The sequence below is a fragment of the Ambystoma mexicanum genome, chromosome 2q, assembly GCF_040938575.1.
Source record: "Ambystoma mexicanum isolate Mex_15411 chromosome 2q, UKY_AmexF1_1, whole genome shotgun sequence".
Taxonomy (NCBI): domain Eukaryota; kingdom Metazoa; phylum Chordata; class Amphibia; order Caudata; family Ambystomatidae; genus Ambystoma; species Ambystoma mexicanum.
In genome coordinates, this window is record NC_090924.1 from 1,262,280,590 (window position 1) to 1,262,304,003 (window position 23,414).

Sequence of the window (23,414 nt, forward strand, 5' to 3'; positions counted from 1 at the left end):
TAATAGCGAAAGGACTTTCCTCTCCCAGAGGTTCCTGAGGGGCGAAAAGGAGTTTGGCAGATAGCAGCTCCTAAGGATTTTGCTGCTGCTTTAGAAGTCTGCAACTTTTCCAGACTCTCATCAGCCTTTTTCCCGAATAATGAAGAGCCGTCAAAGGGCATATTCAAAAGTCTGGCCTGTACATCAGGGGCAAAGACCGACTTTCGCAACCACGCATGCCTGCGGATTGTTGTGCCGCCATGGCCCTGCTGATACTGTCAGCAGAATCGATGCCAGTTTGAAGTGATTCGCACATGGCATCTTTAATAATGTTAAGGAAGGCTTCCTTTTCCTCTCCTTCGGGTATGCAGTCAGCCGCTGATGAAGCACACTCCCATAGTGTGTGACTGAACCTGGCGAGCGTATAGGTGGCGTTGATGGACTTCAACGCCATACTACAGGCAGAGAAGACTTTCTTTGCCATAGAGTCGTACCTCTTGTCATCTCTATCCTGTGGGACAGTAGGGTAAGCGGTAATACTGCTAGATGAAGTTGCCGCTTGAACCACCAGGCTCTCTGGGGTCGGGTGTTTTGACAGGTATTCAGGGTCAGCAGCCGCTACCCTATACTTGGTTGACAATCTTTTATTGACTGCAGGGATAACTTCGGGAGTTTCCCAATTAGATGCAATTTTTCTTTGTAAGGCTGCATGGAAGGTGACCACCGGGTCCTCCTGTGGGCCTTTGTCCAATATATCTGTTAGGTCATCCTGTTGGAAAACAGGTGAAGGCGCAGACCAACCCATAAACTCAATTATTCTTGCCATTAGGGTTCTATATGGTGTTTCGGCATGTTCCCCTGGGTCTGGCTTAACAAATTCCACTTCTGGGGAAGTGTCCAGCCCACTTGCCTCATGTAGTGACTCCTGTAGTTCCTTCAGCCTTCTTTCCTCGGAGGTGAAATCCTCTGCAGTAGGCAGTGTGGTCCTCTGTAATCCAAATTTTTCCTGGTCAGGATCTTCCCCTTCTTCATAAATTGAAGAAAGTCCAGGGTATTCTGACCTCTGAAATGGAGTAAACCCCATTTCTAAGGCAGAAGAAGCCAAAATCGTCGTTATTGGACGAGAAAACGTTGATGTTGTTGACGCCGATGTAACAGGCTTCGAAGGCGCCGAAAACGGCGTCGAAAAAACTGGAAGGGGTCTCGAAGAACTCGAGGGGATCGGTCTCTGCGTCGTGCCGGACGCCCTTGAAATCACCGTTGGCTGTGGGGTGGCCTTGGTCCTCTCTTTCATCGGGGTCGAGTCCATCGACCGATGCGTCGAGGAACCCTTCGACAACGGCGTTGATGGCGCCGATCCGTGCGTCGAAGGAATCTTCGACGACGGCGAAGGATTCCTCGGCGTCGAAGACGGTGCCTTCTTACCCGATGGCTCATGGCGCTCTCGGGTGGAATGTTTCGCCGGGTGCTGCGACTCGCGGCGTTTTGATTTTTTGGGGTTTTCACCCGAGGTATCACCCTCAGCTGTCTTCGAGGGGGTCGAAGACGTTTAACATTTTCTTTCTGAATTCCTCCCACTCAGCTTGAGAACTGTGTTTGGTGGGACAGGAGACTCTTTCTGCGGACACAGAAGACGAGGAATGGGACCTTCAACGTCTCTTTTTTGAGTGTCTTGATCTCGACGAATGGTGGGAGCTGCTTCGAGATCTAGAATGGGAATGTTTTCGACGGCGAGGAGACGAATGCCTCGACTCAGCCGACCAAACTTTCGAGGAGGTTTTGGCTGACTTACCTCTCTCAAGCTTCCCCTTGCGCTCCTTCAAGGCTTTCGCCGTCATGGACATGCAGTCCTCACACTCCGAACAATGGTGTTCGGATCCCAAGCACCATAAGCAGACCCTGTGTGGATCCGTTATTGACATTTTTTTACCGCAGTCTCGACATTTCTTGAAGCCGGATCGCGGCGTTGTCGGTTCTGATGAAGAAGCCATCGAGAACGATAAGGAATATTCGAGTAGAAATAGATAGTTAACCTGACTGAACTGAGCAACGACGTTCCGAGGCCCCACGAAGCGTGGAAAAACGGAACTGAGAAACGGACGCAGCGCGTGGCCATTTATGGGCATGGTGACGTCGGCGCCGATACAGTGGCCGTCGAAGGACATCGACTCGGCGGACGTCGACGCAGCGCCCTCTACAGAAAAATTTCCGATGCCAGCAAGCTGGAAACGCATTATCAAAGATAAGGAATACGTCGGAGGACACAATCCCTTCGAAAGGCTTTGAGGTTCTATGGGCATAACAAGACCTGTGAGAAGGAACAAGTTACTTACCTGTAACTGTTGTTCTCCAGCATGGGTCTGGCATGGATTCACATGCTCATGAATATTCCCCGTCGTCAGGCTGGGAATCCTCGGTAAAGAAAAAACCAGTATCAGTTTCGTTTCTGATCTGTCTTTGGTAGTAATAACCAATCACTGGTCTCTGCGTCATACTGACCGCAGCCAATGACTGCCCTCTACCTAAGCACCGCCTCTGGCAGCCATCTTCAGATTTGGAAGCACGTGAAGTGGCAGTATGACCAAGTGAAGAGCCGCAGAGGGGTAGGCGGGAGGGTTCGCATGTGAATCCATGCCAGACCCATGCTGGAGAACAACAGTTACAGGTAAGTAACTTGTTCCTTCTCCAGCATGGGGTCTGGCATGGATTCACATGCTCATGAATAAAGAATACATAGCAGTACACACATGCACAACCACGGGAGGTGGCAACGGCTCAACATTAAGCAGTACATCAAACTCAACATTAAGCATCTTACCTCCTCACCAGGCTCACCTCAGGCGAACAGGTTGCGCAGCACTGCTTGGCCGACCCTGGACTCCTCCCTGGAATCCCGATCGACGCAGTAGAATTTCGTGAAGGTGTGCGTCGACCTCCACGTAGCAGCCCTGCATATGTCCAGCAGGGGCACACCAGAAAGGAACGCCGTGGTAGCTGCGATCGCTCTGGTGGAATGGGCTCTCGGACGGCCAGGCAGCGGTCGGTTTGCCAACCGATGACAGTACATGATACAGCCGGAGAGCCATCTGGAAATGGAAGCCTTCGAGAGAGCCTTCCCCTGATTGACAGGTCCAAAGTTCACAAAGAGTTGTGACATCTTCCGAAAGCACTTCGTGCGGTCCACGTAGACTTCAGCGCTCTAGCCACATCCAGCGAGTGCAAAGTCCTCTCAGCCGGCGACGAAGGCGACGGGAAGAACACAGGCAACACCAAGGGTTCGTTGAGATGGAAGTCCGACGGTACCTTGGGCATGAAGGAGGGGTGCGTCCTGAGCACTACCCTCGTGTCGTGAAAAGTCAAGTACGGGGCCTTGCATGAAAGGGCCTGGATCTCTCCCACCCGTCGTGCGGAGGTGATGGCCACAAGAAACGCTGTTTTCCACGACAGAAACTTCAACGGGGCCGAGTGCAGAGGCTCGAACGGAGGTCCCATGAGCTTGGTCAGCACCACGTTGAGCTCCCACGCCGGGGCCGGAGCCTTCACCGGCGGGAACGATCTGAACAGTCCCTTCATGAACTCTTTCACCAGACGATGAGACCACAAGGACGTCCGGCCCGTGGTTCTGGTGTATCGGGAGATCGCAGCAAGATGAATCTTGATGGACGCGTGTGCCAGTCCAGCTTTGGCCAGCGTCAGCAGGTACGGCAGTACCTGGGGAGCCGTAATCCGTAGAGGGTTAATCTTCTGTGCGTGGCACCAGACAGAGAACCTCTTCCATTTGTGTCCGTAGCATTTAAGAGTCGAGGACGCCCTGGCCTTTTCAAGAACCTCTCTGCAGTCGGCCGGTATGTCGTATCCTCCAAACTCTAGCGCTGCAGGAGCCAGGCCTGCAAGTTCAGCGATTTCGGGTCGTGGTGGAGGATGGCGCCTCCTTCCCTGGAGAGTAGATCCGCGTCCACCGGCAGCTTGATTGGCGGGGACGCTGACAAGTCCAGAAGGTCCGGGAACCATATCTGCCTCGGCCACGCAGGTGCGACGAGGATCATCCTGCACCGTGACCTCTTGAGCTGGTTGACGAGCCGGATTAGCAGTGGCAAAGGAGGGAACGCGTAGAGGAACAGGCCCTCCCAGGGGAACGAGAAAGCATCGCCCATGCTCTTCGCCTGGGGAAACCTGCTGGCGAACCTCCGGCACTGGAGTTCGTCGCCGTCGCGAACAGGTCGATCTGGGGTGTGCCCCACCGTCGGAAGAGGCGATCCACTAGATCCTGCCGTAGTTCCCACTCGTGGCACGAGCGCAGCTCCCTGCTGAGTGAGTCGGCGATGGTGTTTTTTATCCCTGCCAGATGAAACGGCACCAGAAACATCCTTTGGGCGACGGCCCAATGCCACAGGTCCTGCGCCTCCTTGGACAGCGCTGGGGACCTGGTTCCGCCCCGTTTCCTGATGTAAAACATGGTGGTGGTGTTGTCGGTGAAGATCCTCACCACCTTGCCCTTGAGGGACGGAAGGAAGGACCTGAGGGCCCAGAACACTGCACGGAGCTCCAGGACGTTGATATGGAGGGACTTCTCCGTCGGGAGCCAAAGGCCTCTCGCGTGCAGATTTTCGGTGTGCGCTCCCCACCCTTCCAGGGAGGCATCGGTGGTCACTGTCTCCTGGTGGTCTGGGGTCTGGAACTCCATGCCCGCCGTCAGATGCGTGCGGTTGCCCCACCACCGGACCGCTCGGCGGAAACTCTCGTCGAGTGTGATCCTCTCCTCGAAGCTGCCTGTCGTTTGGATCCAGCGCGCGTCCAGGAACTCCTGCAACGGGCGCATCCGGAGCCTGCACATGGGAATGAGGTAGATATCATTCCGAGGAGGGACTTGATGGACCTCACCTTGGCCGCGTTGGAAACCAACATCCGCTGTACCTTGCCCAGGATGGACCTGGTCCTTTCCTCCGACGGGGAGGCCAGAAGGGACACTGTGTCGAGCTTCGCTCCCAGAAACAGTGCGTTTTGCGCGGGTACCAGGTGAGACTTGGCGTAGTTCACGGAGAATCCCAGGTCCGTGAGAAGTTGGACGGTCCTTGCCGTGTGATACACGGCGAGCTCCCTCGTCTTGGCTCGGATGAGCCAGTCGTCCAGGTAGGGGTAGACGTGGATCCCCACGCGGCGCAGCTGCGCCGCCACCGGTACAAGGCACTTGGTGAATACCCTGGGTGCCGACCGTAGTCCGAAGGGGAGGGCTTTGAACTGGTAGTGACGCCCTTGGACCACAAACCTGAGGAATTTTCGGTGCCCCTTTAGGATGGGAATATGGAGGTAGGCATCCTCCAAATCCAACGACGACAGGAAGTCTCCTTCCTCCAGCTGACCCAGGACGTGCTGGAGGGTGACCATCCGGAACTTTTGCGCCTTGATGAACTTGTTCAGACGTCGCAGGTCCAGGATGGGGCGCCATCCCCCCGTCTTCTTCTTCACGAGGAAGTATCTCGAGTAAACTCCGGAGCCCCGAAGCCTCTTTGGGACGAGTTTGATGGCGCCCTTCCTGAGCATCGCCTTTACCTCCAGGAGTTGAGGGACGTGAAGTTCTTTCCTGGCCACGGGGGGGACGCGCGGACACCTTCTTTGAAACTCGAGCGCGTGGCCCCGGGCCAAGGCGTCCAGCACCCAACGGTCGGTGGAGATGGACTCCCACACGCTGACGAAGCTCGCCAGCCGGCCTCCCACCGGGGTGCTTCGGTGGGGGCCCGACCCCACGGTCGGTTCAATCCTGCTTCGACGAGGCTTTGCCGCCTTGACCTCCTTGGCGACGACGGCGGGGTCCGCCAGACTTGCCTCGTCCTCTGTAGGCCTCCTGAGCCGACGAGCGGGCCGCTTGACGGTAGGTGGAGAAACCGCCGCCGGAACTTTTGGAGGCGCCCTTGCCTCCGCTGCTCCGAAAGGGCGTCCGTCGTTGTTGCAGAACTCCAAGGGCCCGGGCCGTCTCGGTGTCCGCTTTAATGGCCTGAAGGGAATCGTTCACTGTTTTCCCAAACAGGTTGTTCCCATCGAAGGGCATGTCCAGGACTCTGGTCTGAACGTCTTGACGGAAGTCCGTAGCCTTGAGCCATCCACGCCGCCTAAGGCAAACGCCGTTGCCCAACTGGCGGAACCCAGTGTCGGCGATGTCCGTCGCAACGGTAATGGCGTGGTCCGAAGCCACCTCACCTTCCTGCAGGATCTCCAGGGCCTCTGCCCTCTTGTCGTCCGGCAAGAAGTCCAGCAGGGGAGCCAGTTTGTACCAGAGCTCCCTGTCGTAGCGGGCCACGATAGCCAAGGCGTTGGCCGCTTTAATCGTCGTCGCCGCAGACGAGATGACTCTGCATCCCATAGCGTCCAATTTCTTTCCCTCGCCGTCCGGTGGGGAAGTCGATGTGGAGGCCGCACCCCCCCCCCCGCTTTTTTCCTGGCCGCCGCGGAGACGACGGAGTCCGGGGTAGGCTGTGCCCGGAGGCACAGGGGGGCCGTGTCCGGGACCCGGTACTTCTTCTCGTACCGGTCTCTTCTAGCTGGCGTCGTGGAAGGGTTCTTGAGGAGGGTGAGGCCCTCATCCCAAATGTCGTCCAATAGAGGCACTGAGAGGACCGTCTTCCTCTTGGCCTCGCGCCGCTGATAAAGGAAACCTTCCTTCTTCTTCTCCTCAGGGCAGAGTTGGAAAAGCTCGGATGCCCTGGTGATCATGGAGTGGAACGATCCAATCTCGTCGGGCGGAGAAGCCCTGGTGGGAGGCGACGACGGTACATCCTCGTCGTATACCTCGTCGTCCGTACCCGTCGCTGCCGTGTCAGTCCCCGTATCATCCCCTCGGGTGGACGGGGAGGAGGGCTGGAAGGGGCGCGACGGCTGAAAAGGAGGCGGAGGGTGGATCCTTCTTTTCTTGGTAGGGGGAACACCAGAAGGTCCCGGTTCTGGGTCCCCCGACGGGAGAGGTTCCGTCGGCAACGATAGTCTCGTCCTTATCTCTGAGCATAAGGACTGTATAGCCAACAAAATGGCCGCCGAGTTGTCTCGCGGCGCTGGCAGAGGGGAATCCGACGGGCGATCAGGGGCCCCGTCAGTACCCTCGACGATGTCGTCGTCACCTGCGTCGGGATCCATCCCGACGGGCCGGTCTTCTTCCACGCCGAGGCCGTGGCTTAAGACTTCGACCAGCTCCTCCTCCGAGGTTGAGGCCGAATCTACGACGACGCCCTGCCCCCCCTTTTTCTTCCCCACGGGGGATTTCACGGGGGTCCTATCGATGGGCACAAAAGAGGACTCCCTCTGAGGTGGCAGGGAGACTCTGAGCCCCGAGGTCGCCACCACTGGTGTAGCCTCCACAGGCTGAGCCAGGGCCGCCGCGACAGTTTCGATAGAGGGCTTGGCCGGATGGATTAAGGCCTTCACCACCCTAGGTGCGCTCACCGCCTTATCCTTGAGGGGGGGACACTGCCTCGCTCCCCCTCCGCCTTCGAGCTCGACCGGGGCCTCTCCAGGAGCTTCGCCGGGTGCTCGGCCTTCCTCTTACCCGACCCAGAGCGTTGGCTCGTGGTTGATGGTGCCGGGGAGGGTGCGCCCTGCCTGGCGCCCGTAGAGCCCGACCGTTCGGCGCTCCCGGTGCCAGCGGACTCGCGGTGCTTGGCCTTATGTTGGACCCCCGTCGCTGGGGCGTCCTCAAAGGTCTTAGAAGACCGCTCGGCTTTCTTCCTCTTCTTCTCGCCAGACGGGCTCTTCCCTTCCAGCCAGTTGGCGAGACGTTGATGGCGGTCCTTCATGGTCTGCTCCGACATGTTGCCGCAACACGCACAGTCCTTCTCCACGTGCGTCTTGTCCTCATGTAGTCAGTAAAGACAAAAAGAGTGTTCGTCCTCCTTGAAGACGTTCTGCAGCTGGCATCCAGGGCAGACCCTGAACAGCTTTCCGGGCGTCGAGCTCCCCTTCTCCTGGGCCATGACCGGGCCTGAGAAACTTCTGGAGTCCTCCAAAAGCGTAGCTCGACGAAATCTTCACCCTTGAGGGGCGCAGACGAATCCGACACGGGTCCCCGTTGATCGGATGGAGAATCGGTGGAGCTTGAGGCTCTTTTGACCGAAAAAACGAAGTTTTTGAGAAAAAAACGTGAAAAAATAGCACTAACGCTCGAGAGCAATAGCACGAGGATCCCAACACATGAACGTGCGGTAAAAATCTGAAGATGGCTGCCAGAGGCGGTGCTTAGGTAGAGGGCAGTCATTGGCTGTGGTCAGTATGACGCAGAGACCAGTGATTGGTTATTACTACGAAAGACAGATCAGAAACGAAACTGATACTGGTTTTTTCTTTACCGAGGATTCCCAGCCTGACGACGGGGAATATTCATGAGCATGTGAATCCATGCCAGAACCCATGCTGGAGAATAGGGTGTTGCAGGTCCAGGCCCAGATGTAATCTGACTGCTGTGCATGACACCTACACTGAAAGTCAACTACTTGCTGCCCAGTCTGCTATACAGCCGGTCAAAGCAAATTAGCAACTGAAAACGCTGAAGCCAGCTGTGTCGAGCCGGAGTTAGTTGGCACACAGCCCCCCCCATGCAGAGTTGCAAATGCAGTTGGGTTGTTCACAGTGGGGGAGCCATTTCTCTGATTGGGAGAGGTATGTGGGAGGGGGTGGGAAGCTGGGGTAAAGTTATAAAAAATGTATTTGGCATGTTAGTATTTATTGATAGCAATAACAGTAACTGCATGCAAAACGTACGTAAAAACTTGAAAAATTACATAGTGGTGACTAGAAACTACAGTGTGCATCGCCCCGATACAACTTGTGAGTTGGAATGTACGGGGGTTGGGTAACCCGATTAAGAGGCGTCACCTGCAACTATACTTAGAACGACATTACACTCAGATCCTATTCCTGCAGAAGACGCACGCATTGGCACAATGCTGCACGGCTTTTGCCAAAAACTGGGGTCCGCAACGCTACTACACTACGTACTTGACCCAATGCAGAGGGGGGGATGACCCTCATTCATAAATTCCATACAATATACACATACCAAAGCCCACTTGGATCCAGCAGGACGATACGTTTGATGTATGGGAAGATACGGCACCAGGAGGTTTTTATTACTCAACACATATGGCCTAACATTGACAACCCCGATTTCCATATAGAAATGTTCGATCTACTTGCACAATACCTCTTAGTCCCTGTTATTTGGCACAGTAAACACACAGGCAACCCTGTGGAAAGCCTTCAAAGCATATATACGGGGAGTAGCCCTTGCAACCGAAAGTGGGATACTGAAGTGGATACGTAGAGATTTTCAAGCAAGTGAGGCCCACCTGCGCCAGCAAGAGCAAGCCCACGAAGCAGAACCGGACAGTCATATCTTGGGGAACATAAAAAACACAACTTGACCAGTTCCGGGCACATGAAACAGGGAATTGAAATTCCTGGATTTCCCTAATCTGGCAAGGAAGTATGGAGAAAGTGAACGACCTGGCAGGTTGCTTGCTAGGATGGTCCGGCAGGAACAAGGCAGTCATACATTGGGTACATTAGTACATATAACCACGGTAGTGAGCCAAGAGTTTCTCACCTTCTCCTGCAAGTCACATGCCAATTCAGACACTATGGCCTCCCCCCACCCCCAAGATATAGATAAATATCTAGACAATCTAACGTTAACGTCGCTCTCAGACAACACCAAAGCGGTCCTTGATAGCCCCATCCCCTCAGAAGAGATCTCCCGAGCCATACAAGCGCTCCCAGCTAGCAAGGCCCCCGGCCTAACGTTAGACTTGAATAAACATTTACAGTCTTGATTTATCCCGGTGCTTAGGACAGTGTGGTCAGAAGCCTGTTCATTTGGGATACTCACTCCCACGCTTCGGGAGGCAGTGATTACAGTCCTGCTTAAGCCCGAAAAACCCCCTGAACAGTGCAGCTCTTACCACCCCCTTTCCCTCATTAATTCTGATATTAAAATCTTTGCCAAACTGCTAGCCTTGCGCCTGGCCCCCTGCATGACACATCATCCACCCGGACCAGTCAGGGTTCGTTCCAGGACGCTCCACGGTACTCAACCTAAGACGCCTCTTTAACAACCTGGCGCAAATAGACCCAGAGGCACCAGCGGTCGCTGCCACCCTTGATATCCAGAAAGCCTTTGACTCTGTGTCCTAGCAGTTTACGTGGGCGGTATTAGCAAAATCTAACTTTAGGCCGCTGTTCATCTCGTGGGTAAGGCTTTTGTATACTCAAACAGCAGCTAGAGTGAATTTAAACAGTACCCTATCCCCTCTGATAAATATATGCGGCGGAACTAGACAGGTCTGCTCGCTATCATCCTTGTTGTTCGCCATAGTTATTGAACCGATGGCAGATAATATCCACAGTAAATATTCACCAACGGGGCATCAGACTCACGGAAGAGCCAGAAATCATCTTGTTATACGCTGATGATGCATTGTTACTCATACAGGACCCAGCTAGACATCTTGCTCCAATCATGTCTGACGTTCTTAAATTTGGGACTATGTCTGGACTCTGAGTCAATTGCACAAAGTCTAAACTATTGCCGGTAACGGAGACAACCAACCCCCTTTCAGACCTAATGGGTTTTGCATGGTCCCCGGTAGAAATAAAGTACTTAGGAATTATAGTTCCACGATGCAAGGTCTCCCTGTATGCCTACAATGGAGAATATCTACTATGCAAAACTCCCAATCACCATTGCGGGACGGGTCTCCCTACTTAAAATGCTAGTACTCCCTAAGCTACTATATTATTTCCAAAACATACCATTATGGCCTGGTACAGTATTCTTTGAGGCACTAAACCACAGGTGCACAACTTACGGCCCATGGGCCAGTTGCGGCCCGCCATGCTGTTTTGTCCAGCCCCCCAGCAACAAAGACTTTCCCAATGGAGTGCGGCCCGCAGGCACCCTCCATTAGGAAAGGTTTTTGTTGGTCTTCCGGGCCGGAGTGGGGGGTTCGGATCTGTACGGATGCATGGTGTATGCTTGTGAGTTTGTATGCTGAATTGCGGGGTGGGGCGTTCGGGCCTGTATAGATGCATGGTGTATGCTTGCGAGTTTGTGTGCTGAGTTGTGGGGTGGGGGGTTTGGGCCTGTATGGGTGCATGGTGTATTGGTGTATGCTTGCGAGTTTGTATGCGAGTTGGGGGTTGGGGTGTTTGGGCCTGTATGGGTGCATGGTGTGCGCTTGTGAGTTTGTGTGCTGGGGTGTGGGGTTCGGGCCTCTATGGGTGGATGGTGTATTGGTGTATGCTGAGTTGGGGGTTGGGAGGGGTTCGGGTCAGTATGGGTATGTATGTATGGCGCATGCTTGGTAGTCTGTATGCCGAGATGGGGGCGGGGGGTTCGGGTCTGTATGGGTATGTATGCATGGTGCATGCTTGATATTGTGTATGGTGAGGGGTACGGTCTGTATGGGCATGTATGCATGCATGGTGTATGCTTGTTAGTCTGTATGCTGGGGAGGGGGGGTTCAGGTCTGTAGGGGGTTAGATTGTGTGTTTAGGATCCAGAGGGAAAGGGGTCTAAGTGTGTGCCGCCCAGTGGAGTACAAAAGTCTGACCTGCTGGTGAGGTACCGGGAGGCAGCACAAACGGTGATCGTGGACTGAAGCCCACATTCCTGGCCTCCTGATTATTCAGTGCCTCTCTCCCATGGGTACCAATACATCACTTACCCACGACAGCAATGACTTAATCTGGTGCAAAGCCTAGTGATGTAAGGTTTTAACAATCATGTTTCTCAATTAAACTAATAACTCTATAAATGGCCCACACATCCTACTTGAGAAACCTTTGAGGGGTTAACCCAGACAAAACAGTAGACGGAGGAGTCCTGATGGCCGCTCCCAGCTCCATGGCATACAGCTATGGGAAAATGCCCCTCGTGATAAAGGCACACAAATTTCATTTACATTTCTTTCTCCACACCATACCACCAGTGCAAAATCTACCAAATGCCTGTTAGGCAGAATCCTGTGCAGTTCCCTTGGGGAACACTGCAAAAAGATTAAGACTACAGGAACAGCAGTAAACCCAATTGGTAGCCGTCTGCACCACCCATATTTACCTGGTAGCTGTGACTGAGCAGTCAGACGTCTCTCAAGAAGAGTAGGGCAGTATGCAGAGTATACACAATAGGGTCAAAACACAGTAGAGCAAACAAACACTGATCAGAGCTTTGTATAAAAAGGATATAGTTATTTATTTAAAACACACTTTAGGCAACACACTAGCACTCTCAATGAAAAGTAATCAAAAACACAGTCGGGTAAGTGTACACACCTCCCTTGATAACTATCAGACAAGTCAGGGTTAAAGCACAACTATTTGTTAAGACAGAAGGGAGCACTTAACCTAGATGGCACTCCAATAGTTTAGGTTAAAAAGGAAGAGAAAAGGCAGAGCATAAAATAAAATGGTTCCCAACACTTTTAAGAGTTCAGAGCAAGGGGAGAAAGGCAGGTTATACTGTAGAGCCAAAGTTCATAGGCCAGGCCCATTTTAAATGGAGCAAAGCGAAATGTGCCCAGGATCACACGGTTTAACATGCACTGAAAGTCTCTGCAGAGTGTTCAAAAGAGGTTGGGGTGAGTCAAAAGATATAGTTAGAAGGCCTGGAGCCAACCCAGTTTAGAAGCCAAGGATTTAAGGGTCACCTTTAGCAATCTGTAGAAAGGGAGGCCAGGCAGGACACAGTACCTTAAAGGGAAGGAAGCTCCAGCGGGGCAGTTGTTCCTGGCAGTGGTTGAGGTTCAAGGTTCCGACCAGGGGAAGAGAAGATCTCGTCAAGGAGGAAACATGGAGTCCTTGCACTGCACAGGGATGAAACCAGCCGCGAAGTTCCCGATTAAAAGGTGCAGTCCTTTTATTCACGGTCAAAAGTGGTGCGCTTGGCTATCCGGCCGCTGGGGTGCTTGGCGTGACGTCTTTGGAAGCGAAAAAGGGCGAACTGGTTGGTCCTAACAGCTCAAAGGGAGAAGAATCTCTAGCAGAAGATCTTCTCTTGCCGTTGGAAAAGTAGTGAGTTTGTTGCAGCAGGGCTTCACCGGTGGTGTCGTCGGTTGCAGGTGACTCAGCTTCTTCCCTCTTCAGATTCTTAGGTCCTGTGGCTACTTCTGAAGTTCCAGTCCCAAAGGCCCTGCTTTTATGCAGAAAAAACCCCATTCATCAGCCTAGCTGTCAATCACACATGCTAAGTGGTGAGCCGAGTAGAGTGCGACTTGGGTTGCTAAGGCAACGCAGTCCAGGGTCCCAATTCCCCCTTCCACCCTTCCTGTGGAACCCAGACAGAGTGGCACCAATTGGAGGGCTTCTGTGGAGAAGCCCGCCAAAATAGTGGAACAAAGGGCTCGACCTTGGTCAGAGTTACAGAGACGGACACAAACGCCATTTTAGAATCGAGTTCTGGCAAACAGACCCAACCGGTGACTGAATATTAAATGAATATTAAATAAATAAACCGGCGGTATCTGTAACATGGCAACAAAAAGTGGTGCGTTTAAAATCAATGGTAAAATCCCATAGAGAATATTCCGGAGCAATATTTCGCATTGTAACCACTGCCACCAGCCAGAAACTCGACGAGGGGGGACGGGACAGTGTCACCTTGAAAACAGACCCAGGGGCAATCAAATTACCCCTTACCAGTACTTCCACAATATGATGGTTTGTACTGGTTCTGTTCACAATTTTGGACTAGTAAAGCCAATGGTGACTTTACATGCCCTGGGAGACAGTAGTCAGTCCCAGGGTACGGAGTCTATGTTTGGGGGTCACTGTGACACCCCTGTGGTACTGCACTGAGGGTGCTGTGTACCACACATACAGAAAAACAGATGATACCCTATGGAGTAAAAAGAAACCCCATAACCCATAAGCACATAACAAGTCAAAGACATACCTCAAATCATGTTTAAGAGTGGGAGTAAAAGAGTCTCACTCTTAGCAGGAGAAAAAAACAAACCCCAAAAATCCAGCAAAGCTGCTGCGGGACTCACTAGGTTTGGGAAATTAGCCTCATCAGAGAATTCTACCTAACAATGCCTCGTGTCTATCTAACACTGCATGGCCTTTCTTTCCTTAATGTTCTGCTCAATGAAAAACAGTATCTATTGCCAGTGTTTCACTGTGCCCTGGCCGGGTTCTCCCCATCACCAAACACAAAACAATCTATTGCTGGTCATCCACCGCACCCAGACCAGACTCTCCCAATCGCCAAACAGAAAAAATCTATTAGTTTGGTTGGGGGGTGGTGGTCATAGGGCACAGTGTTCGGGTGGGGAGTGGGGGCCATGGGGCATAGAGTTTGGTTGGGGGCCATGGGGCATAGTGTTTGGTTGGGGGCCATGGGGCATAGTGTTTGGTTGAGGGGTGCTCTAATCGATCGGATACACTACTCGTTATGCTCGTTTCAGCATGTATGATTGTCTAAAAGAAGTCTTCAACTGGATGGATGCCAACAACCTGAAAATCAGCCCAGGCAGACCAGAAATCATGATCGTGTCCAAAGACAGAACAAAACCACCATCCCATGGCCTACGGAAATGGGAAACGCACCAACATCAACAAAGGTAGTAAAAAATCTGGGAGTACTAATGGACAACACCCTAACCCTGGAACCACAAATAAATGCAACAGTGAAGAAATGCTTTTTCCTCCTCCACACAGCAAGAAGAATTCTACCTTTCCTCTCCTTCACGCACAAAACACTCACTATCGTCGCCCTAATCATGTCAAAAATCGACTATGCAAACAGCCTCTACCTCGGAATACCAGAATACCTCCTGAAGAAACTGCAACGGATCCAAAATGCAGCAGCAAGACTACTCCTCAAACTATCCAGAAGAGACCACATCACTCCAGCCCTAAAAACACTACACTGGCTCCCAGGAAAACACTGCATCACCTTCAAAACAATTTACATAACGCACAGGGCAATCAGCGGACAAGGAGCAGAATTCCTACAAAAGAAAATAACAGTCTACAAACCAATGAGACCACACTGATCAAGCAACGAAATCCACCTGGAACTCAAACCATACCTTAACAAAAAACTTGGAGGCACCTCTTTCTACCACTTAGCCGCAAAAACCTGGAACAACATCCCAAAAGAAATAAGAAACACTGAAGATCACCTAAAATTCAGGAAATCACTAAACACCTGGCACTTCAACACCACAGACTAAATCTGGAAACCAAAACCGGAAAAAGGATGACTAAACTGGAAATGACACAGACATACGCGGACCCGAGAGGGTAACTCCCACGGCACCTGGGTAACTCCCATAGACTGGAACACAGGCGGCACGCACGGAAACTGAGTCAACTACCCCAGTCAATCCCACCAACACTTTCGCCCGCCCCTTAGTTACCGCCAGGCACCACAGTGATGTGGAATTGTCAAGATATTGGCAATCAACACATTACCTGAGAGTTGACATTGGCAGGTGCACTGGCCACAGGAGTATGAAGGGAGGACAAGGGGAGCTATGAGAGAGCATGTTAGAGGTGGGGCCCAGAGAAGTAAGGAACCTTATATGCCAGTCGGACCCAGATCAGGACAGAGCCGCATCAGGGGAGACTATGCAAGCCGAGCGCCTCAATTCAGGATAGAGACTCAAACTAACCAACCCTACTAACAATTTCCCTTTCTGCATACACCTCTCAAACTCCAAACCAAACACAACCAAAACCTACAGCACAACAAGCCGCACAAACTTCACTACATCGTAACAACAAAACAAAAAACACACATAGTCTTGCACAACAGTACACGACAACTACCGGTCGCAAACACACCAGGCCCAGCCAACGGACCCACCGGGCTGAGGCCGCCAACAGCACATCACTGCTCTCTTGCACTTTTCCTGCTTCCTCCAACTAACTCAACCTCCCCTCCTCTTTCAGACCCGCCAGAGAACCAGGGGACCACTCCGGTGGCGATAGTGCGCGGTACAAATGTCCTTTAACATTTACATGTGCTGCCTGACTCTGCGCCTTCATTACCTCGTTACAGAACGAGCCATCTGTGGAGAACCCCCTTTTATTATATTACCTTTGTTGGGTACACACATACCATCTGCCTCCAGCAGTGGTTGCCCCATGAATCTTGCCATATAGAGTATATGGTAATTGAAAAGCCGCAAAGTGCAAATCGGCTTAAATTCACAATCCTGAAGAAGACACACATCAGCATCCAGAAGGGATTAGGTAGATTTGTTATGTCGAAACTATCAGATAAGGGATGTCCTATGTGAAGAGGTTTTTGACTATTTAGGACACCTATAGGTGATTATTATGTGTGGACTAATGTTAAGGGTGGATTTACCACTCAGAGCAAGAGAATGATCAGCTGTAATCTATAAATGCTTTAAAGAAAGTTTTACTATTTACATGCTGCTCTGTGTGTTTTTTGCACAAAAATTAAATCCTTTTACTTGGATGGTGCAAGGCTCAAATTTTGAGCAACATTTGTAAAAATGAGTTTAATTGTATGTTTTAAAAAAAAATTATTGGAAAACAATTCTATGTTTTGATAATGAAATAATAATTAAATTGAATGAATTATTAAGGCTGTGGTCTTAGTTTCCTCTCCTTAGCTTTCTTTACAGGATTAATGATGTTTCAGTTCCATAGAGCATCACTTCTGGTCTATATGGTTGAGGGGTGGGGCCATGGTCATAGTGTTTGGTTGAGGGGTGGGGGCCATGGGGCATAGTGTTTGGTTGAGGGCCATGAGGCACAGTGTTTGGTTGAGGGTGGGGGCCATGGGGTATAGTGTTTGGTTGGGGGCCATGGATCATAGTGCTTGGTTGGGGGCCATGGAGCATAGTGTCGCACTCCAAGAATGAACCCAATAATAAAGCTAAAATAGGCACAATTAGGAGATGTACATTCTGTGCTTTTTGTGGAAACCTGACTCAACGAAGGGCATACTCCTCTTGGCCAACCCAAAGAGCAAAGTTGAGCAGTCCAAAATAACGGAATGTCCAATCAACGGTCAGGGACGTCATTTAGGAGTCAACAGAGGACGCAACTGTGACTTCTAAAAAAAAAAATATATATATATATATATGTGTATTTCTTTATTTTTTTTAATGCAAGCTCCTCGGCTGTGGCCAGCACCATGTGGCTCTTTACTTCTGGAGTGTCTGGCTTTCTTGTTCAGACTCCTTAAAAAAAGGAAGATAAACAAGAACAGAAGAGCCACAAGTCTAACACTTTCAGCACTGACCCTAAATAAGAAAGAATAGGAATACCAAATAATGTGTCTTTCTGAAATTCAATACAATAATTGCTACACATTAAAATGTTTATTTCAGGCACACTTCAGGGGGTGAGTCACTGATTTAGTCTGTTCTTAAACGCCTCAACTCAGCCTTTCATCCTTCTGAGTTCGATAAATGAGTACCAACAAAGGTTGGGTGACATTGGGTGTATATTTTTTCTATATAAAGTGCATAAGCGTAAGTGCTATATAATAACACATCATTATCATTTGGTCATGGACGTCTGCTTGCATTCACAGTAATTTGGTAATATGGGCCTATACACACTGATCTTAACGATACATATGGCGATCCATTCTTGTATGACATGTACATCACATTATAGTGATATTGTAACCATATTTTTCATAGTGTACAATGCTATGTGTTGCCACTTCCTGTTTTGTGAACGGGTGAAAGGTCGTGTTCCATTGCTTCCCACGATATCACTTCGGGGTGGGGTAAATTAACATCACTTCCTGTGATGTCACCAGGGGGGTCAAGGGTTGTGTGATGTCACTTCCGCTACCCCTGGCATTTTGGTGACATGACGTCCCTGTCAAGGGTCAATAAAACATATATACTTTAAACAGACGATATGCAATAACTAAATGGAAATAAATGATAACAATGGAAAATGTGTAGTAGAAAATGTACGTTTGAAATGCAAATAAACACTGTTACTCCTCAAAAACGTATTATTTTTTCCATGTGTTTAAAGAAAAGGGTGGGGTTGAAAAAGCCTCTCGCCACGCCCCGCCGACCGCCCCACCCACAATTACTTTTCGACCCAGTATATGCATCATGTAAGGTGCTTTCGGTCCTCTGTCAAAATCAGTTGTGCACCCCTGCCCTAAACGGAGCAATTAATGGCTTTATGTTGCACGCTGGCGCGGTGCGGCTCAAATGGGACATAATGGCTAGACCATATGAAAAAGGGGGCCCAGCAGCCCCTAACTTTGAGAGGTACTGGGTAGCGGTGCAAGCACACTACGCTGCCTACTGGTTCGATGAGGACGCTCAACACCCACATTTAGTAAAAATTCGAAAGGCATGCTGCAGGCACCTGGATATGTGCAGTCACTTGTATTACTGCCATGCTACAGAGAAGGAGCAGACACTGATCCAATAACTTTAACATCACTAGCATGGGACAAGATAGGAAAGATATTGAACAATCCTAGGCCGTACCATAGAAGCTTGCCCCTCTGGAATTGTTTTCCCTCATTTCCCACGATAAACAAGGCGGACGCGCACCAGTGGGCTATTGATGGGTATGGCATGATCAGCGATGTGTACACTATGGACGCCTTTGTACAACACTGAGACTTAGCAACACGCTTGTGCAGGTAGTCCCTACAGTGGTTACAATATGCTGGGCTTTGTAGGGCAGTCAAACACACATGGAATGCATTTCTGGTACAACCACTGGATGAACCGCTACTAGAAAATATCATGAGGGGCACCTCCGTGAGTGAGATGGTGGCTAGATTGTATGATTTACTGCAGACCTGAGGCTGTAGACCCCTGAATAAACTTAGAGTCCTGGTCCAGGGATTTAGGGCAACACATCACTGATGAAGGTTGGTAGGCCATCTGTCGGCAGACGCGTGAGGTATCCTTCAACTCTAGGTTTCGGCTCGATTCCACTACACTCCTGCTAGGCTGCACCATATCTCACACACTCAATCACCCTCATGCCCAAGATGTCACATAAACAAAGCAAACTATATTCACATGCTTTGGAGCTGTCTGGGGTTGAAAGAATAATGGGCTGGGGTTTGTGACACGATGTCAATTGTATTGAACTGTCCACTAGACCTCACACCAGCCAACTGGCTGTTTCATCAGTTTGAACATGTACAGGGAAGTCTTGGTAAATTGGCTTGCCTATGTATGTTCTTAGCAGTCCGCTGCATTCTATTGCTTTGGCTCCATCCAACCGGCGCTACTGTCCCCCAGTGGCTAAGAGCAGTCACATGGGCGTCTGATATGGAGGAACGTTACGCATTACAGCCAATGAACTGCAAACCCAAAGATATATGGCCACCGTATCACAGCTACCTGGTGTCTATCCAGTCTGATGCACAAGACATTGAAAGTACAACCGATGAAATACGTCTCTTGCACTAAATTTCTAATGCATGTTATATTATCTGCTAGTTCTCACACACATAATGAACTATCAACTGGCTCTTATTGATGTTAAAAAAAAGGGGCTTGTTGATGTCCCTTTATGGAATGCACTTGTTCCTACTGAGAATGCCATCTGTTTTACCCTTGTTGTAATGTCAAACACGCTCTTTAAATAAAGGTTTAAAAAATAAAAATACTTCATTTCAAATGCTCTCTCTGCTCTCATTTTAGTTCTATGGAAATGATCAATCCAGCAGAGCCATAATTCGGATTAATGGGATGCTCATTAATGTGCTGATCGTTTTTTGTACCTAACTGCCATCGAATTACGAATCTGGTAAACCTAAAGTGTTTCAAAACTTTTCATGGGTCAGGTGTATGACTAATTAGCTGTGGCAAGCTACACCAAGTGTGCAGAGTTCAGGTAGGAAATCCTTAGGCATGTGGGTCATTCACAGGGAGATGTTTCCTGACTACTCACACATGTGGTCCGTGCTGACAAACAAAGTTAAAGTATTTAATCAGATGGAGACCAACTGGGGAAAAAGCATGCAAAGTATAGAGTACAAGGGTGGTAATATATTGTATTTGCCCATCCTTCTCAATAAGACCTCCATGTGAAACTACGGGAGCAGTACAGTAATGGGACACTGAAAGTATAAAATATTGATAAAGGGGAGAAATATATATTATCCCAATAAGCCCTAACAAACAGGTAAGAGTATCATAAGAAAGGATTACTCTGGCTTAAAACTAGCAGTTTTACAACAAACCCTGCTATGGCCGATCACTGCATTAAACACCAAAGCCCTCAATACAGGATTCTATGAATAGCACACTTGCCATGGTTTTTCATTATTAAAATGTTGACAAGATTGTTGTGTTAATAGCTCAAACATCTCAAGCTGCAAAAAGATCTCTCACCTTTTGTAAAATTTTCCATACTTTTTGATAAAACCCAATGGGTACCCTGTTGAGTGCTCCATCCAAGCGCCTCCTGCGCAGCCACTGTCCCTGATGACTGTGTGTAGAATGATCGCCCAGGCCAGAAAGGTCTCCGGAGATGGACATTCCAGGTTTCTATAAATAAAAGGGAGCAAGTTATTTAAATGGTTTATAATCAGCTTTTCAACACTGTCTCTTGCAAATATCTGATGATCTGGTTAAGAGATTGATTCAGAACATTTATAGTCTGCACCCTAATCCTAGGGATCTCTTAGTGCAATTAGACTGCCATCCAAACTGTTAATGTACCAAGTTGGTTCTCTATCTCTGACCCCCACATTGTTTGTCTCAATGTCCTCTCCACTTCTATATTCTTCTCATGCTCTTCTTCTTCAGATAACATGTGTTAAAACTTTCCCTTCCTCCAGGCAGCCCACGGTTCCAGAACCTCTTTGCGGCAGACCCTCAATTTTCCTGGGGAAAAAGGCTCCTTTGAACCCAGATTAATACATTACAGGGCTAATTTCCAAAAAGTGCTCACTGAATGCATTGCAAAGCCCATGGCGCTTAGATGCCTGGGCACCGTTAGTAAATTTTCTATTTTTGGAAAGCGTATTACAAAAGTAATGAGTAAAAAAGGAAGAAACATCACCTTTACTCTGCTTTAATGGTGCGTTTTGTAAAATAAGTAAATGCTGTCTGCAAACAATGTTTTGCAGGCGGCATGAACAATAGATTCCTGTGGAATCTCCCTGCTTTTAGCATGTGCTAAGTGCAGGGATATTCCATATGAATCCATTTGTTTTATGCTTGAATGAAAATCTCATGCAGGCATACAACAAAGAGGTTTTGCAGGCGGACAGGGAAGGACGAGGAATAAACTGATTTCCTCTATTGTCTCCCACTCTACCTGCAAACATTTTTAAAGTACCACAAAGCAGTGAAATAGGTGTAAAGAATGGCTTTGGGTCTTTGTCTCCTTTTTGCACTTATTTTACAGCACCGCAGGATAGAACATGACCTCCTGCCCCTCTCTTACCGGACCACAAAACTTGTTTACCTGTTGCATGTGAACAACAGTATTCAAGTCTTTTTTAGAAAATCATCCCTTTTAACCTTTGGATGATATTAGAGTCCTGTCTCTGCCTTTTACACTCCAGTAACGGAATCCGTAATATACACCACTAGAAAACCACAGAGCTCTTCAGCACGGCTTTCGAAGTCTTAAAACATGCAGTCAGAGCTTCGGGCTTGAGGATCAAATATGCAACTATGTCTTGGTACGAAAATATGTTTGCTTACGTTATCTTGCCCATGTGCATAAATTGCTTTAATGTATTTGTATACATTGACAGTATGTATCTGTATTTATTGTATTTATATAGCGCCTTAATCCAAGGTGCTTTACAGTTAAAGAACAAGGATACATCAAACATGGAACAGTAGAAGCAACCATACACATGAATCAAACCATAAAACAGTATGTAGAACAATTTGCATATGAGAAGGAGGAGAAGAGGAGGGGCATGGGGAAGGAAGGATGAGGGAGAGAGTTTAGGGAGTAAAGTAAATAGTAGGAAGAGAGGTCATAGGAAAGAAGGGGGAGGATGAAGAAAACTAAGATGGGGTGCTAGGGGGAGAAAGAGAGAGAAAGGGAAAAAAGGGGAATAGGGTGTCAGGGAGGGGAATGAAGAAGGAATGATTTCAAGGAGGAACGGAATGAAGAATAGGTAGGGATGGAGCGGATAGAAAGAGGCAGGGAGTTCCAGTGTAAAGGGGCAAGGAGCTGAAAGGAGCAGAAACGAGAAGAGGCACAAGGGGGTGGGGGAACAGAAAGTAAGAAGAGATCAGCGGAGCGAAGGGAGCGGGAGGGAGTGTGGAATGTGAGGAGAGATATGGAGGGGCAAGGTCATGGAGAGATTTAAAGACAAGACAAAGTAAGTGAAATTTAAGTTGGGAGTGGACAGGAAGCCAGCCTAGGTTAGAGATAGTGAGTTAGAGATGGAGTCAAAGGGAGAGAGAAGGCAGAGGGTACGGATTGCAGAGTGGTAGAGGGATTTGAGCAGGGCAATTATGTATTTAACAGTATGCATTGCTTTTAATGATGTATGTAAAGGTTGTTATCTCAAACATATTAACACTGTTTGAAATAATGTCTCCTCTGTAGCGTGGAAAGATGAGCAGCGAAAATAAAACTTCTATATATTTAAAAATATATATTTTGCTGGATTTGAAATAGCAAATGTATGTTAAGGATCTGCTTCAGAATGCAGTCCCCTAAATACAAGTCCATAAGGTTGAACTGTAAAGTAATTTACTAGAGACTCAGATACAGATCTTTGCAATGCAGCAAACAGTTAATTTCTATTTAATATGTAACAAAGAGGGTGAAACAAAAGGTCCCACAGGCATACATTACATCTAAACGGGTGTATTATAGAGTTAAGAAGGAAAGGAAAAAGTGAAGTGATAAAATTAGGATGGGCCAACTTAGACCCCACTATTCCCCAAAAGCCACAGAAAAAACAGCTGCGCCAACAAGCGTTTACCCTGGTGATTAACAGGAGGTCCCCCTCTTGGTCAATAGTTCTTTCAGATGGGGTTATGATCTTCCAGCTCTAGGGTAGAGTTGGAGTATGGTCTTTGGGATGGGTATACGCCCTTAAGGAAATATGCCTATTCAAAACAATTGGAGGAGTAACAAACTCAGTGTAAAAGGCTGATGGTCCAATCCCTATTTTAATATCAAAAACCCATGCGTGTATGTTCATGACAGAGTTCTACTCACAGTCCCAGGGATTTAAAAGTGACCCAGCACACTTCTTTCACAAAGTCTTCACCCTCAGTGTGGGGCCTAATCTTTGAGCTGGCTTTGGTTGTTGCCTTGATCTGTGTTTTGGTCCTGGATTGAAGGATAAAGTGAAAGCCTCACAACAGCTACAGAGATAGCCCTGTATGGACCTCTCTTGCCCTCACGATTTCTTTGTAGATAATGCAGGTAAGTAATATCCAAATCAGGCAATTCCGTGCAAGATTTTGTCCCCTGTCCTGCGTTCT

At 49.1% G+C, this 23,414-nt stretch overlaps 1 protein-coding gene across 2 annotated transcripts in view; it reads right to left on the minus strand.

Annotated features, from left to right (window-relative positions):
* The window catches only part of PHKA1 (phosphorylase kinase regulatory subunit alpha 1), a 2,290,600-nt gene that overhangs the window by 297,041 nt on the left and 1,970,145 nt on the right, over window positions 1-23,414 (minus strand). For both annotated transcript variants that reach the window (XM_069648650.1, XM_069648649.1), the window contains one exon: window positions 20,337-20,492. In XM_069648650.1, the coding sequence (XP_069504751.1) occupies window positions 20,337-20,492 (156 nt within the window). The remainder of the gene's footprint in view (window positions 1-20,336; window positions 20,493-23,414) is intronic.